A 14,802-nucleotide genomic window follows, 5' to 3' on the forward strand; every position below is an offset into this window, starting at 1 on the left:
GAAAAAGGCGCAGAGGGAGAAACAAATACAAATATATATGTTTAGTCCAAGACAAATAATTAAAAACGTGAATGACAAATATATGAACAAAGAAAGTGAGTAAAAAAATATGATAAAATGAAATATCAATTGTTTAGTATCACCCCTTAAGAGGCTCATTGATGAAGAAAAGTATGTCTTAGAACTTTAATGACGACATTAGAGCGCACATTAAGCGAGGCCAAGTGCTCAACACAGTTTGAGCCTCGCTTCAAGGCCTATGCGTGCTTTTGACAACACTGTCTCTATATCTCTAATTTCTCCATTTTGATTCAAATGTTGATTATTTTGAAAATAAAAAATGACTAACAAATTAAGGCTAATAATTAGTGTAAAGATTAGATCTTACGCCTAAGTCAATCCCAAAAGCTAACTCCTAGGGTGAGGATTACTTGAAACAATATAAGGAGACAACCGTTGATTGCCTCAATGTCACCCCCTCCCCCTCTGTACGTCTAGATTTGGACATCTAGAACTTGGACACTATAACATTGGGGGCCAATATTGGGTAAACCAAGAAAAGTGATGAGACTGACCATAACAATAAGTGAAGAAGAAGGATCTTACAATTAATTCAACCCAGTGTTAAAAAAAGAAGCAAAAAACGCAAAAAAAAATATAAAAAAATCCTCTAAGGTCAGTTAGGGCTTCAAGCGCAAAGCACAGATAAAGAGTGAGTTTTAATTGAAAAAAGGCGCAAAGCGAGAAAAAATACAAATAAATATATTCAGTCCAAGAAATATAATTATAAGCATGAATGACAAATATATGAACAAAGAAATAGAAATGCATTTTCCACAACCAATTACAAGAAAAGGCCAGTAAAACACATGCAATTATCTATGAAAACAACCTTTTTCGATATACGGCGTACACATAGAGGCCAAGTAATGAAGGAAATTGACTGGTTTAGGCTGTTACGTATGCAAAATTTGGAGGTAGTAAAGCTATTACCCTTTGTTATCCATCTCAAAAACCATTTAATGAAGATTTTGCTTATACATACCATTAAGACAAAATATCTTCTCAAGGTTCATTAGGATGCTATCTATTGTCGATGGAATTACATGTAGAGTAGGTAGTAGCTAAACAATGGGATAACAGAAGATACAATTATCCCAATATACAGTCTTAAATTATGCAGAGGCAAAAGAAGAGAAGATTATTGGCTGGAATTGAGATATCTATGCATGCTTCAAGATAGGTACTCAATTTTTTTATAAGAATCACATTTTCTTGGACATAACAGAGGTGACTGGATTCATGCGCATCTCGACAATTCTATCGAGTACCAGCTACAAACCACCAACACGGGCAGTTATAAAGGGATTGTAATGCAGAGATTACTCCCTGTTAAATGTGCAGTTTGATATACTACGAAATAGTATTCCATGCATAATTGTTTTTGATAAGAAAGTATCATAATGAGGGACATTTTGTCGTTTAATTTTTTTTAATCCTTAAATTACTAAAAGTACTTGCATTCTTATTCCATATTCCATCCGGCAAAAAGTAACAACCAAACATTGCATTAGTAAATTTTGAATTGCATGCAGAGATTACATCTCCTCACTAGCCAACAAAATGACCACTAGATTTTACTTGAAAGGGACAAAGTCACAAAGATTATCAACCAAACTTTTAGAAGAAAAAACCTTTTTCTTGGACAAAACAAAAATGTCTGGAAGGTCACGTCAATTAGATTTGGCATATTCTTTTGTTTTGGACTTTGCAAGTCTAGAACAAAAACAACAAAGTACTACTACAATCTCCAAGATAGGTACTGGATAGATACCCAAAGGCCAAGGCCAATACATGTCTTGTACACTTCAATGCCTGTGGCAACTTTCTCTATTAAAAAGAAAAAAATTCTATTGAATAGAAAAAATATTCTTCTTGTATTACCCATAAATCCAGACATGTCAAACGTCGTCCTTAAATGTAACATCTCAGCCCCACTTTTGGGCCAACAATTAACTTCTTAAAGGACAGCGAGCTCTTGATGTAATACGTAGCAATTGATACAAAGAGATGAAAACAACTTAAAACAGTCCAGCTTATTACCCGCTTTTTTTTTTCAAATAAGAGGCATAAACATGAACGAAATTTACTATACCAGCAAATCTCTAGCATATCACAGGGGAAAACGATCACCTCAATGTATATGCATATATACAAATATCAGACAAACACACCTATATATCTTATTTCTGAGAGGTCCCACTGCTGAAAAAAATATTGTTGCAAAAAAAATATTACTACCTCTTTTTCACGAGCACCACCTCCAAAGAAAGCAACAGATTCAGCATGTGTTCGCAACCTTTCATGCATGAACCTGACAACAGATACTCAGGTGTAACAGTAGCCTATCTAAACACAATAAGATAAGCAGTAACTAAAACATCAGGTAACCTGAAAGTTCCTTCAAGCTGTTGTTCTCGACTTGCCAGGTCACCAAAGTCAGGAGTAACACATCTCAGGAAACCCAAACCTAATAACATGTAAGCATATAATATAGCGACTCCCCTCTGGCCAGTTAGCAGTTTCATTCTCCATGTGAACCTGCATTTCAGTAGTACCTCTATAAAACCAGAAATCATACTGTTAAAACATTAGCTTAACAGCCACAAAAGAAACTTACCATAGAATGTCAACAGTTGGCTTCACCATTCCAGTTACCAGACTAGACAAGTCAGCGGTTAGCTTCTCCAGATCTTGAGTTAATCTCTGATCAGCATCCAAGTTGACACCCGACATGTTAAATACCTACAAACAATCCTTCAACATTACATTTGCAAGATATTTGAACAGTACATCAGACTTCTACTGAAAAATGAAGGAACTACAGCATTAGTTATTCTTGAATCAAGGATGACGGACAAGGGATTATGAACAAAGAAGTTGTCCTACTATTCGACCAAACGAAAAACTGCAACAGGACCAAAATGGATGATAAATGTACCAAAAGCTTTTGTCCATGTTGAATTTTCAATAGTCAAATTGGATTTCCAAATGCATTTTTCAGATTAATTCATAAGTGTAAAGAAAATCTAGACCTTTCACAATGTAGAACATTTCATGTAGTTGATAATTTTTTCCATTTCCATAAAAACTAACGAAACCTAGTAATAAAAATACTTTGGTCAAAGCCCCATTTGACCTCTAAAAGTATAATTTACACCAAAATTTAGGATGAAGAGAGTAGCATAAAAACTAATCCATTTGTTTGATCAAGCTGGTGCTCGGAAATACAACAGGACCAAAACATTTCAAATGGTTAAAACTTTCACAATGTCACGGGTGACCATGGGATTTTCTGAACAACACATCTAGAAAAAAAAACTTATGAGTTGTGGATATTCAAGCAACAGTGTAACTTGACACAACTGAAAAGGGGATCTTTAGTAAATATTTATCTTGTTGAATAATATAGGTACCTTATAATATGCATTATTTCTCAAGTAGTTCTTCAACAAGTGCTTGGTCAAACGAATCCTCCATCCAAGTGCCAATGTCTGCGTCAAGTGCCTGTATGGAAGCAGGAACAAAATTTTATTGATCTCAAAAAAGAAAGGACATAGGCCAACAAAGAAAGCACATTTAAATTCCAATATGAGATACAACATTCTAACACAACAAGATTCATTAGGAGATAATAAACAATAACCATGCTAAATAAAATGATAGTACACAGTTTGCCCACCCAATAAGCAGCCAGAGCAGCAGCCTCATGAAACTTAATCCTACCCAACCACAAAAGTTCCTTTAGAGACCCCTATCATACCTAAGGATATACAGACTTCCAACCTTCTAGGCAAACAGATCTTACTGTCAATGGCTATGGACTATGGTGGTATCTAGTTGTCCACAACTATTAACTCAGAGTCAAGATAAGAAGGTTCCAGGATAATGTTGGAAAGAAACCCCGCAGAATTGCCTCTAAAATTTCCATTTTAAAGTATATGTATAACCTTAACAAAGATATGTCACTACCAAACATACTATAGAACAAAAAGTAGACACAAGTTACTATAGCATTTGAATCTAGAAGTGTAGTAAGTTCAAGATGTACTCTGTTTGAACCTCATAATTAGTGTCTGTGTGTTCATTTTGTGCAATCATTCATCAAAATGAACATTGAAAGTCAATCCTACTGCCTGAAAAAGTATGTGTTTTAATCTTGTAGACAAAAATTGGATGTCCATGTAATCGATTATTATCGATATACATATCCAAGATAACTTTCCTCTGTGTGTCACTTCGAAGGGTGCCTATTAGCTCTTTGTAATAACTGAATACAGAATTGTGTTTTTTTCCCGTCAGGGAAGAGAAACCGAGTTACCTAAGTAAGACTTAATCTCTTTCTTCCAAGTATATATTATTTTAAAATTTGCAGATGCTAAGCATGTTTAAAGTAAGGAAAGGCATGTACTCTTTCCACATATAAATTCACCTCAGAGACGGAGCAATAAAGGAGGACGCAGCACTCTGAAGGACACTAACAAAAATCAAACGTAGGAATGCCGCCTTATCTTGCTCCAGGACAAATTTCACAGTTGTTCCTACGCAAGCAGATGTCTTCGTTATAAATAGTGCAATAAAATCCTTCATTCCAGATGAAGAAGAATAACATTTAAAAGAACAGAGAAGAAGTACCATTTAAAGAGGCAATGCGATCGGAAACCCACGTTCTGGACACCACAAGTAAAGCGACTGCAAGGAACTGTGCCCCCTGCTTATCTAGCAATCTGGGTACCTAAAACAAGCACTAGAGCTATATGAAGCAAGCCAAAAAGATGGTTCTCAATAATATTAACTCCCTCCACACAGATATGGTGATCAGCTCCTCATCAAAAAGAAAATGATGATCCACTTTACATGTTACAGCCAAAAGCTCTTTGTTTTCACAATACCAAACAATGGATATTCCTAATTTTCAAAAATCGATTTTTTTCAAAATATCCTATCTTGACTTTAGGACCCAGACAAGAGTAGATATAGTAACATCTATATTGAGACAGAATATATAGCTATCTACCAATCACTACACCAGATTGTTTTTCAGTTCAAACCTGCCTTGCCATTTTTCAACCATACAATTTCTTTTCCCATGTTTTTTAAGTCTAAACCAGTAAATGTTACATGTAAGTCACATTAAATAAGATATGTTGTCTTTAAAGTACACAGAATTTCCTTTGTTTCAATTTCACAGCCAAAGAAAAGAAAAACAACCACTGTGAGAGGAAATTAGAAACTAACCAACTAAAAGGACCAAGTTTGATGTCATAGCACTACAACACTCACCAGAACTTTAGACATGGCAGCAATTCTCAGTGGAAGTTTCCTTGGAACACTCTTTAGATGTGGGAAGACATGCAAGGGGGGCTCATCAGCTTCAGATGGAGATGCCGATATCAACTCTGAAAAATACAATTCAGCCTCTGACTTGGAGAATTTTGTGCCCTGTGGATGATGCCAAAGAGAAGAATTAGTTGGAGCAACAGAAGACATCTCTGAGAACAAGTTTGAACAGCATGAGTATCCAAACCTTTTTTGCAGTAGCAAATGCACGCTGCACAGTCATTGCATCACTTTGACGATCGGTCTCATTATGCTGGTTCTTATTGAACTCTGAGTCTGTGAGACTGGGAGCCTCTGCCCTGGAGATTTTGTTGAACAGCAACTAATAAGTATCTGCATTAGCAGAGTGTGTGTGGAACAGTTAGTTACTTTAGCTTTGTACCTCTTATAGTGAACCCTCCAGCCTCCTTCACCATCCAAGGACAAGACGACATCATGAAATGCAACCAACGCAGGGCGGTGAGAAATAGTGATACATGATGTTCCCATCGCTCTTACTTTTGAACAAAAGCGTTCCTCCATATCAGTTGTCACAGCACTTGTACATTCATCCAGAATGGCAAATTTTGGTTTATGGTAGAAAAGTCTAGCCATCCCCAGTCTTTGCTGCTCTCCCAGAGATAATTCTTCACCCCAGTTTACCTCCTTTTCAGGAGGATAGCGATCCAGAAGATACTCAAGATCAACCTAGTATGACAATGTAGAATTCAACGCGTCACACAAAATGAATGACATTATAAATTCCAAGCCATAAATACATGAGATTGGTTATAGAACAAGATGCAGGTTTTTCGGGGATTATTTATAGGAACTTACATTTTTAAGAAGTTCAACCATGCCACTTCGTGTGAGCGGTTCAACCTCTTGATCAGCAGTCAAAGGATATATAATCTGGTCACGTAGTGTTCCAATAGCTGTATATGGACGTTGGGGCACATAAAAGATCTCCTTATTCAGATCAGAACCAATTCCAGGTTTTACAATATGGCCAGAAACAAGTGGCCAAAGACCTCCAAGGACTCGAAAAAGTGAGCTTTTGCCGCTACCATTTGGACCTTCAAAGTGAACCAGTGAGAATTATATTCTGTGCTCCCATATATCCAAAAAAAATTATAGTGAAGAACCAGATGTCAATATTTTGTTCACTGTGCTACAGCGTAACACTTGAACAACTAAGGGGTCGTTCAGTCGATGGTTTGAAATAAGTAATGCAAGCATAAAATCTCGTATAAGATAAGATAGTGTCTAGTTGACTGCATAAGGGAAAAATAATTGATGCATAACCAATGCAACGCTTGTCTAACAGTATAAAACATCACCCGCATTAAGTTATATGGAAAACTTGTTACCTTCACAAAAAAAAAAGGTTATGTTGTAAAACTATGTATAATTTTATGCAAAGAATAGAATATGAAATTATAATATGTATTAGCTATGCGGGAATTGAACTATTTAAAGACGAAAATGCCTTTTGAAAGTAGTTAAAAAATTATGTATAACAATCTCCTCATTGTTAATCACCTCATAATAACTCCTACATTATTAATCCCCGGCATAAACCATCCATGCATTATTTTTTTATTTTTTTGATAACCGAGAAATTCATCTGTGACCTGCCTTTTGGACCAATCACAACCTTCTAAACTCGGTGGATAATTGGCCCTCCCTTCTACCCTTCTCCACTTAAATACCGAGCTTCGCTTTGCATGGTGTGGGGCTTGAACCTACGACCTAAGCCACAAATCCTCCACCTTTTGCCACTCGAGCTAGGCCTTGGGGGCAACCATCCATGCATTATAATCCCCACATAACTAGTATATGAACCATAGGAACAGCTAGAAGTTTGCTCAACCTATTCCAACATGACAATTAGTATCTCTATTCCCTATATTTATGCATAAGATCAGGACTATATGCTTGTAATTATGTAGTTCTCCTATTTAGGGAACTTCGTTGACTTCAATTAATCCCCCCAAACTTGAGGACATACTCAAGCATAATATTCCCCAAATAAATCTTTTTTTCTTTTCTTATGGTTATGGTTTTACTTCCACTCGGGTATAGCAAGTCTATAAAGGTTGACGAGCTTAAGTGTGTTATTCGTACGATGAGTAGGGGAAGAGCGACCAAACCAGGCGAGACTCCAGTGGAGTTTTGGAAGAACATAGGCAGGGAAGGTTTGGATTGGCTAACTGGGTAGTTTCATGTCATTTTTTGGACAGTGAAAATGTTTCGAAGAATGGAGGTGGAGTACGATGATTCCATTGCACAAGAACAAAGGTGATATTCAGAATTACAACAATTATAAAGGTATCAAGTTGCTAAGACATTCAATGGAAGTGTGAGAAAGGGTGGTGGAGATGAGGGTGAAAAGGAGTGTCTTTATTTTTGTGAACTAGTCCAGATTCATGCCGGGACGATCTACCAGAGAAGCCATCCACATAGTGAGGAGACTAGTGGAGTAGTATAGGGAGGCAGAGGGATTTATATATGGTGTCCATCAACCTAGAGAGGGCTTACGACAAAGTCCCAAGGGAGGTTTTATGGAGATGCTTGGAAGCTAGAGGTGTATTTGTAGTTTACGTTAGGGTGAGTTAGGACATGTAAGATGAAGCCAAGACCAGGGTGATGACAATGGGAGGAGACTCGAAGTACTTTCCAATCATGATGGGATTGCAACAGGGGTCAACTCTTAGCTCGTTTCTTTTCGCACAAGTTATGGATGCACTGACGCAGCATATCCAAGGTGAGGGGTCATGGTGTATGTTTTTTTTTTTTTGAGAAAGTTAACATTTTATAGACAACAATACACCAATGGTGTATTTCAGTAGTAATTACAACAGGAGTATACAGTAAGCAAAACCAAAAGATCTATCATTTATACCCCTCCTAAACTATCTAAAAAGTCAGTAATAGCCTCCATCTCTTTGGGGAGGACATGATTACACCAAAAATAAAGGGTTATAAGACAGTTCAACTTCAAACTCTGGAAAGGGATGCTCTTGTTTTCGAAGCATCTCTGGTTCCTTTTCTTCCAAATTGTCCACCAGATGCAAGCAGGGACAATCTTCCATCTCTCCTTGTGACCTGATGTATTCCCTTCTCTATTCCAGCATGCTAGAAAATCTGAGATATGTCTTGGCATGGACCAGATGATTCCCCTCAAATTCAAAAAGACCTGCCACAATTTCTGTGTCACTCTGCAATGGAGGAAGAGATGGTTTTTTGTCTCTGTTTCTATTTCACAAAAAAAACACCTGGAGCATAACTGTCTTCCCCTTTTCATTAGATTGTCCTGAGTTAGTACTGCTTCCCTAGCTACCAACCAGGTGAAACAAGCCACCTTGTGAGGAACATTAATTTTCCATATCATCTTCCAAGGCCATGGTAACAACATTTCGGCTGGCCTGTCAAAATGTCTATAAGCTGATTTTATTGTGAACTTCCCATTGTTGGCCCTCAACCATTGTAAACTGTCCTCCTTTGCGTCAAGGTTACTTGCCTGCTCCAAAGACTTGTAAAAATCTTCTAATTTGTCTATTTCCCAGTCATTCAACCTTCTCCTAAAAGATAGGTTCCATCCTTGGTTGTCTTTGACTTCTGCTACTGTTGCTTCCTTCTGTTGGTTCAGATTATAAATCTCAGGATGCAACTGTTTCAGAGAGTGTTGTCCAACCCACACATCATTCCAGAAGAATGTCTTCCTTCCATTTCCTATATCAACTTTTGAATTTCTCCATATTTTAGGCCACAAATTTCTGATTGTTCTCCACAAAACCAACCCCATAAGGGCTTCTAACTTCCTTTGTAGTCCAAGAGTCCTCCATTGCATATCTGGAGATTATAACATCTTTCCACAGACCTTGTTCTACAGAAGCAAACCTCCACAACCACTTCAAAAGGAGACTCTGGTTTTGGACTTTGAGATTCTTTATGCCCATCCCCCCTTCTTTTTTGTTGTTTATCACCACTTCCCATTTCACCAAGTGATATTTCTTTCCCCCCTCTCCATTTCCTTGCCATAAAAAGTTTCTCCTGATGGATTCTAACTTCTTTTAAACACTCCCTGGCATAGGGAATAAAGACATCATGTAGGTTGGCATAGCATCAAGCACACTATTAATTAGTGTCAATCTTCCACCCAAGGATAGGTATTGACTTCTCCAATTTACCAGCTTTTTTTCACACTTCTCCACCATTGCATTCCATATGTTCTTTGATTTACTGTTTGCACCTAGAGGCATCCCTAGGTAAGTGGTAGGCATTTCTCCCACTTTACCTCCTAAGATGCCAGCCAATCTGTTGATTTCTAGGACTTCATTCACTGGGTAAACAAAACTTTTACTCCAGTTTATATGAAGTCCAGAAACAGCTTCAAACAATATAAATATGATTCTTAGATGCTTATGGTGTTAATTTTGTAAGACGTGCAGGGAAAAATATCTTTTTTTTTGCTAGTTAGTGATGTAATGTGAGGTTAGCTCTATCAAATAGAGCAACTCAACCTAACGGCAAAATGCAGCAACTAATCTCGAAAGTGGAACATCCAGACCGAGCAAACTAAAGTGTTGCCTTCCTGTCATGCATTTCTAGACAAACTTATCCTAAGTATTCATACTTCTGCACACAACAAATTGCAGCTAAGGCTAAAAGAGCAAAACTGAGAAAGTAAAACAGAAAACAAAAGTAAAAGAACAAGTAGAAGAGCAACAAACCAATTTTCTGTGTCAATAATGTCTAGTGTGTACCACATAAAGTCCCAATTGAGGTGATCATAGGCCTTTTCTATGTCCAACTTACATAGAATCCCAGTTAGTTATTTTCCTCTCATCTACACATTCATTGGCTATAAGTATGGCATCCATGATCTGCCTGCCCTTAATGAATGCCAATTGATGTGTATCCACCAGCTTTGACATCACTTTCTTGAGTCTTTCTGTTAGGATCTTGGATATGATCTTGTAGACACTGCTAATCAGGCTGATGGGCCTTAAGTCCTTCAATTCTGTTGCCCCCATCTTTTTTGGGATCAAGGCTATAAATGTAGCATTGAAACTTTTTTCAAAATAGCCTTGACTATGGAAGTTCTGAATGGCTCCTATCACCTCTACCTTCACCACATCCCAACAATGTATGAAAAAAGCCATGGTAAAACCATCTGGACCAGGAGCCTTATCTCCTGCACAATCAAAAACATATTCTTTAATTTCTGATTGACCGTTGACGAGACTAGCATCGGAGTTAACGATAGGTTGAAAGTTTGGAGACAAAACCTGGAGTCTAAAGGGTTCAGGTTGAGCAAGACCGAGACTAAAAGTGTAAGTTCAATGAGGCTACGCATGATGTCGATGTGGAAATGAGGCTTGATGCTTAAGTCATCTCCAAGAGAGGATGTTTCAAGTGCATGGAGTCTTTAATTCAAGGTAATGGGAGATCGACAATGATTTCACACATCACATTAGTGTGGGGTGGGCGAAATGAGGCTTGCCTTCAATTCATGTTTCTCCCTAGGAATAAATCTTGTATTAGAATGTTATTAGTTGGTACCAAGTCCTTTTACTTGTTAGGAGTAATTTGCATCAGCTACTTGATTCCTCCCTTCCTTCTTGACAATCTAGTTGAAGGCTATTAAATAGTAATTTCAAGGAATCAACCATTCTATTACTTGATTTTTGTATCATCACTTATCCACATGGTCTTGTCCTATCTATTCCATGCTTTCAACATATTCATGTGTGTGTTCTCCATCAATTTGCTTGAAACTCGTGGAATTTCTTGCTGTGGCCTGTCCACATTTAGAGTAGTTGGAAAAAAAGACATGGAGGAATGGATATCCATCCACTTTTACTTCCTGACTAAACAGATACTTGACGCTTCACTTCCAGCTACAGCTGAGGATATTTCAGAATACAGCCTAATGACTACATGAGAACCTTTAGTAAATCTGACACAACTGAACCAAAAGCACCATTCCAGCTCAGAAAAACAAAGACAGGTCAATCAAAAGAAAATATAAAAATTTAATGTACCTGTTATCAAAAGATTAGACCCTGATTCAACCCTTAGGCTCAAGTCCTCTACCAACACATTACCAGTTGGAGTAACAACCTGAAAGCACCAAAGACCTAGGGGATCAGAACCCAAATACAGATAGTGGTAAAATCAAAACAGATAGATTGTTTATCACCTTAACCCCATCGAACTCAATGTAATTTGCCTCAGTGACATAATTACTACTCCCGTTAGATTGTATGGAAGAGGCATTACGTCCACCTAAATCTCTAGAAATAATCATGAGCTCATGAATACGATCTGCATACCCACTGCAAGTGCCAAAACCGATTTAGAAAATGCAACAGGAATATTTCAAATATACAGTAGAATGCAAGTGAAAATATGTAGTACAACTCTAGTATGTCAATATGATTGTGTCATATATAGCTCAAACTTTTTACAATCTAACATATCGTTGAATGTATAAACCTAGACCCGTATAAGATCTTCTACGGTCCTCACCACTTAGCTAGTTTTTGGGGTTGAGTCAAACCCATCCCTTATGTTAGGCCGCCCAATATAGGATATTACTTCACGCTCCAAATGTCCAATCTTAGGCATGGACGGGAGAGGAAGAGCTGCTACAATCCCACATGGGATAAGTTATAGGCTATAGTCTTCTTATTAACCTTGGATCTGCACCACTTTAACTAGTATTTGGGTTGATTCAAGCAGCAAGGTCAATTTTCTTAACAAAAATAATGAAGCAAAATTAGTATCTTCTAGCAATTACTGCCAAAGACTTGCAGCCAAGAGATAGTATTCACAAATTGATATGCTAGTAAATCTCCATCGAATCGTTGGAAACAAATCTAGCCAATTCTTTCATTGATCCGTTGTTCAGTTTACTGCTGATGAGAGTTTCACTTCTTATATAAGTTCCATGTTATCAATCTATCACAGATGAGTACTAAAAGAGCTGGAAAGTTTATCTTAGCCGTGTCCCTGTTGTTATGTCTTTATTTTACTGGGTTATAGCCATGCCTGGTTCTGTAACCACTGTTAATTTCAAGAAACACACAGAACCATCGGCCTCCTTTAGATAATTTTGCGGATACAGAAGCTACATTGTGGCTGAAGCGATACAGTAGCAACAGATGAAGAGAGCGTTTATCTAGAGCCAGGCTAAATCTAATGAGGAGCATGTGCGAGGTATACCAATCCTTCATATTTAAGGCAATAAAGCAATACCTTAGACGATTGAGTCGTCTTGAACTTATCGCAAGGGTTCCCAATGCCTGGAATAAGGATATTATGACACTGGTGTGATATCTCAGGTTACTCAACATCTCTGCTCGTCCCAATGTGGATGCATCAGGTCTCAAATTGCCAGAGAAGAAGGGCTCAATAATCAACACAACAGCAACTGTAGCACCAAGATACTTGTGCAAGAAATCTTGAATCATCCCAAACCACCAGTGCTCATGAAGAACGGCCTTCATATGCCGAACTAGAGTCTTAAACTTCTGTTGAATGTGAAAATCTTCTCTGGTTTCACCACCATAAAATGCTATGCTTTCTGCATGGGTCCTTAATCGTGAGTGAAGCTGTCTGTATTCCCCTTCCAGTTGCTGTTCTTTTGAAATTAGTTTCCCAAATGGAGGTGAGAAATTTCTAATAGTAAGCCCTGCACCCAGAACATATGCCTGGAAAATAACACCAAATAAGAGAACCCACTAGACAAAACTGTGATCGGTCCAAAGGGCGGGTCACAGACGGATTTCTCGGTTATCAAAAAAGAAAAAAAAAGAGTTCCGAATTGAAACTTTGGAGCGAAAACTAGGAAGTAAACATAATTAGGCATTTGAAGAGCTCAACCATCATAAGTTAAAGGTTGAAGAGTTGGAACAATTTAACAAAACAATTACCAAAATCCAGAAAAGATACTTCGGACTTGCATATGAACACAGGCGCCAAGTATATAGAAGCCCATCAGTGACAGCTATGAGATCCTCTTGTACAAGATCACTTAGCTCTCTAGAGAACTTGGGAACATCACTTGCAATTCTCTGTTCTGGATTTGTTATCCGGCCGTCAACATGGGACAGTTTATAGTACACCATATCCTAATAGCCATCACAAAGATTTGTTAAACTATAATAGTAGACAAACTTCCATCATTTAGTTCCTATCTAGACACACCATCACAAGTGTTTGGCAAACCAAATTCCTGAAAATTTTGTATGACCATTGTGCAATTATACATAAGTGCCAATAGGAAGCCATCAAGGTGATTTTGACTACAAACCGTGCAATGCTATACTTAATTGTGATGTATAAACTAGGGTTTCTGTCAAGGCTGTTCTGACGCAAGCTCATTTTAAATGATAGATAGCATCGCGGTGACCCAAAGACCAACATGATACACAAAACAAGCGTTGTCGGAAGATGTCACGAGTTAATCTCTACCTGAAAATATTGTGCATGAATAAGCCTTGTTAAAATACTCCGGAAGCGTAAACTCAAGGTCCCAGTTATATATTTAGAGGTCGAGTGCAAGGCTGACTGGAGGAAACACAACAAAATATTTTCAAGTATGAGGCGGAAAAACATTGGCACACGCCGGAGGAAGGCAGCACGAAAAAGAAACCCCTGCACTTTTGCCAATCGGTTGCTTACAGCAGTTCGTAACACCTGCAAACAAAGCAAAAAAACAAGAGTTTTGGTTACTGACAATGCAAGCCTGGCCAAATAGGGAAAAATATTGAACAGCTTTTACTAGGAACGCTTATACAATCCCACTTTTCAGTGGTTCTTGTAGAACCCTGCAAAACAGCATTATTGGTTGTCCTCATGTTATGACCACCAAAACACTCAAATTTCACATGCAATAACAGAAACCACTCAATTTGCCACCTTTAATTGCGATTGAAAAAAACATGGAACACACATTTGCATTGAGAAACTAGAGATTTGACAACAGAAGATCCTCAACTTCTAACCAAGGATACCCAACATTCAGCTATCCAAGCTCATGTTGAATTTCAAGTGCAGGTCGCTCCATGTGCAGATACTGATTCCTTCTATTATATCAAGTCGATTTTTATATGAGCTAATAATATGAATAATTCAGGATACTGAGGCAAAATCTCTTTCAATCTCTTCATCACTGTAGAAATATATCCTTTCATAAATGTTCTTATTTATCAGGAAGATCACAAGATAAATGTTTTAGACCCATGCAATTCAACTCAAGACACAAATAAATTGTTCAATCCATATCCACTCACATAAAAACATACATATATAAAAATAACGCACAACTATATATACGATACAACCACTCTTGCCCACAATTTCACATCAATGCCCCCCCCCCCCCCCCCATATCGACAACCCCTGCCCCTC

The 14,802-nt window shown here is 37.8% G+C and overlaps 1 protein-coding gene across 3 annotated transcripts in view; it reads right to left on the reverse strand.

The window, feature by feature from the left end:
* Nucleotides 1–14,802, reverse strand: part of LOC102587630 (ABC transporter D family member 1) — a 28,038-nt gene that overhangs the window by 6,335 nt on the left and 6,901 nt on the right. For all 3 annotated transcript variants that reach the window (XM_006355290.2, XM_006355289.2, XM_015312316.1), the window contains exons 5-19: nt 13,864–14,088; nt 13,323–13,520; nt 12,646–13,100; nt 11,588–11,723; nt 11,430–11,508; nt 6,217–6,455; nt 5,783–6,087; nt 5,588–5,699; nt 5,344–5,502; nt 4,696–4,795; nt 4,493–4,601; nt 3,477–3,567; nt 2,681–2,805; nt 2,452–2,601; nt 2,302–2,374 (exon numbers count right to left, since the gene is read on the reverse strand). In XM_006355290.2, coding sequence (XP_006355352.1) covers nt 2,302–2,374; nt 2,452–2,601; nt 2,681–2,805; nt 3,477–3,567; nt 4,493–4,601; nt 4,696–4,795; nt 5,344–5,502; nt 5,588–5,699; nt 5,783–6,087; nt 6,217–6,455; nt 11,430–11,508; nt 11,588–11,723; nt 12,646–13,100; nt 13,323–13,520; nt 13,864–14,088 — 2,556 coding nt within the window. The remainder of the gene's footprint in view (nt 1–2,301; nt 2,375–2,451; nt 2,602–2,680; nt 2,806–3,476; nt 3,568–4,492; nt 4,602–4,695; nt 4,796–5,343; nt 5,503–5,587; nt 5,700–5,782; nt 6,088–6,216; nt 6,456–11,429; nt 11,509–11,587; nt 11,724–12,645; nt 13,101–13,322; nt 13,521–13,863; nt 14,089–14,802) is intronic.

The sequence above is a fragment of the Solanum tuberosum genome, unplaced genomic scaffold (genome assembly GCF_000226075.1).
Source record: "Solanum tuberosum cultivar DM 1-3 516 R44 unplaced genomic scaffold, SolTub_3.0 scf00185, whole genome shotgun sequence".
NCBI lineage: Eukaryota > Viridiplantae > Streptophyta > Magnoliopsida > Solanales > Solanaceae > Solanum > Solanum tuberosum.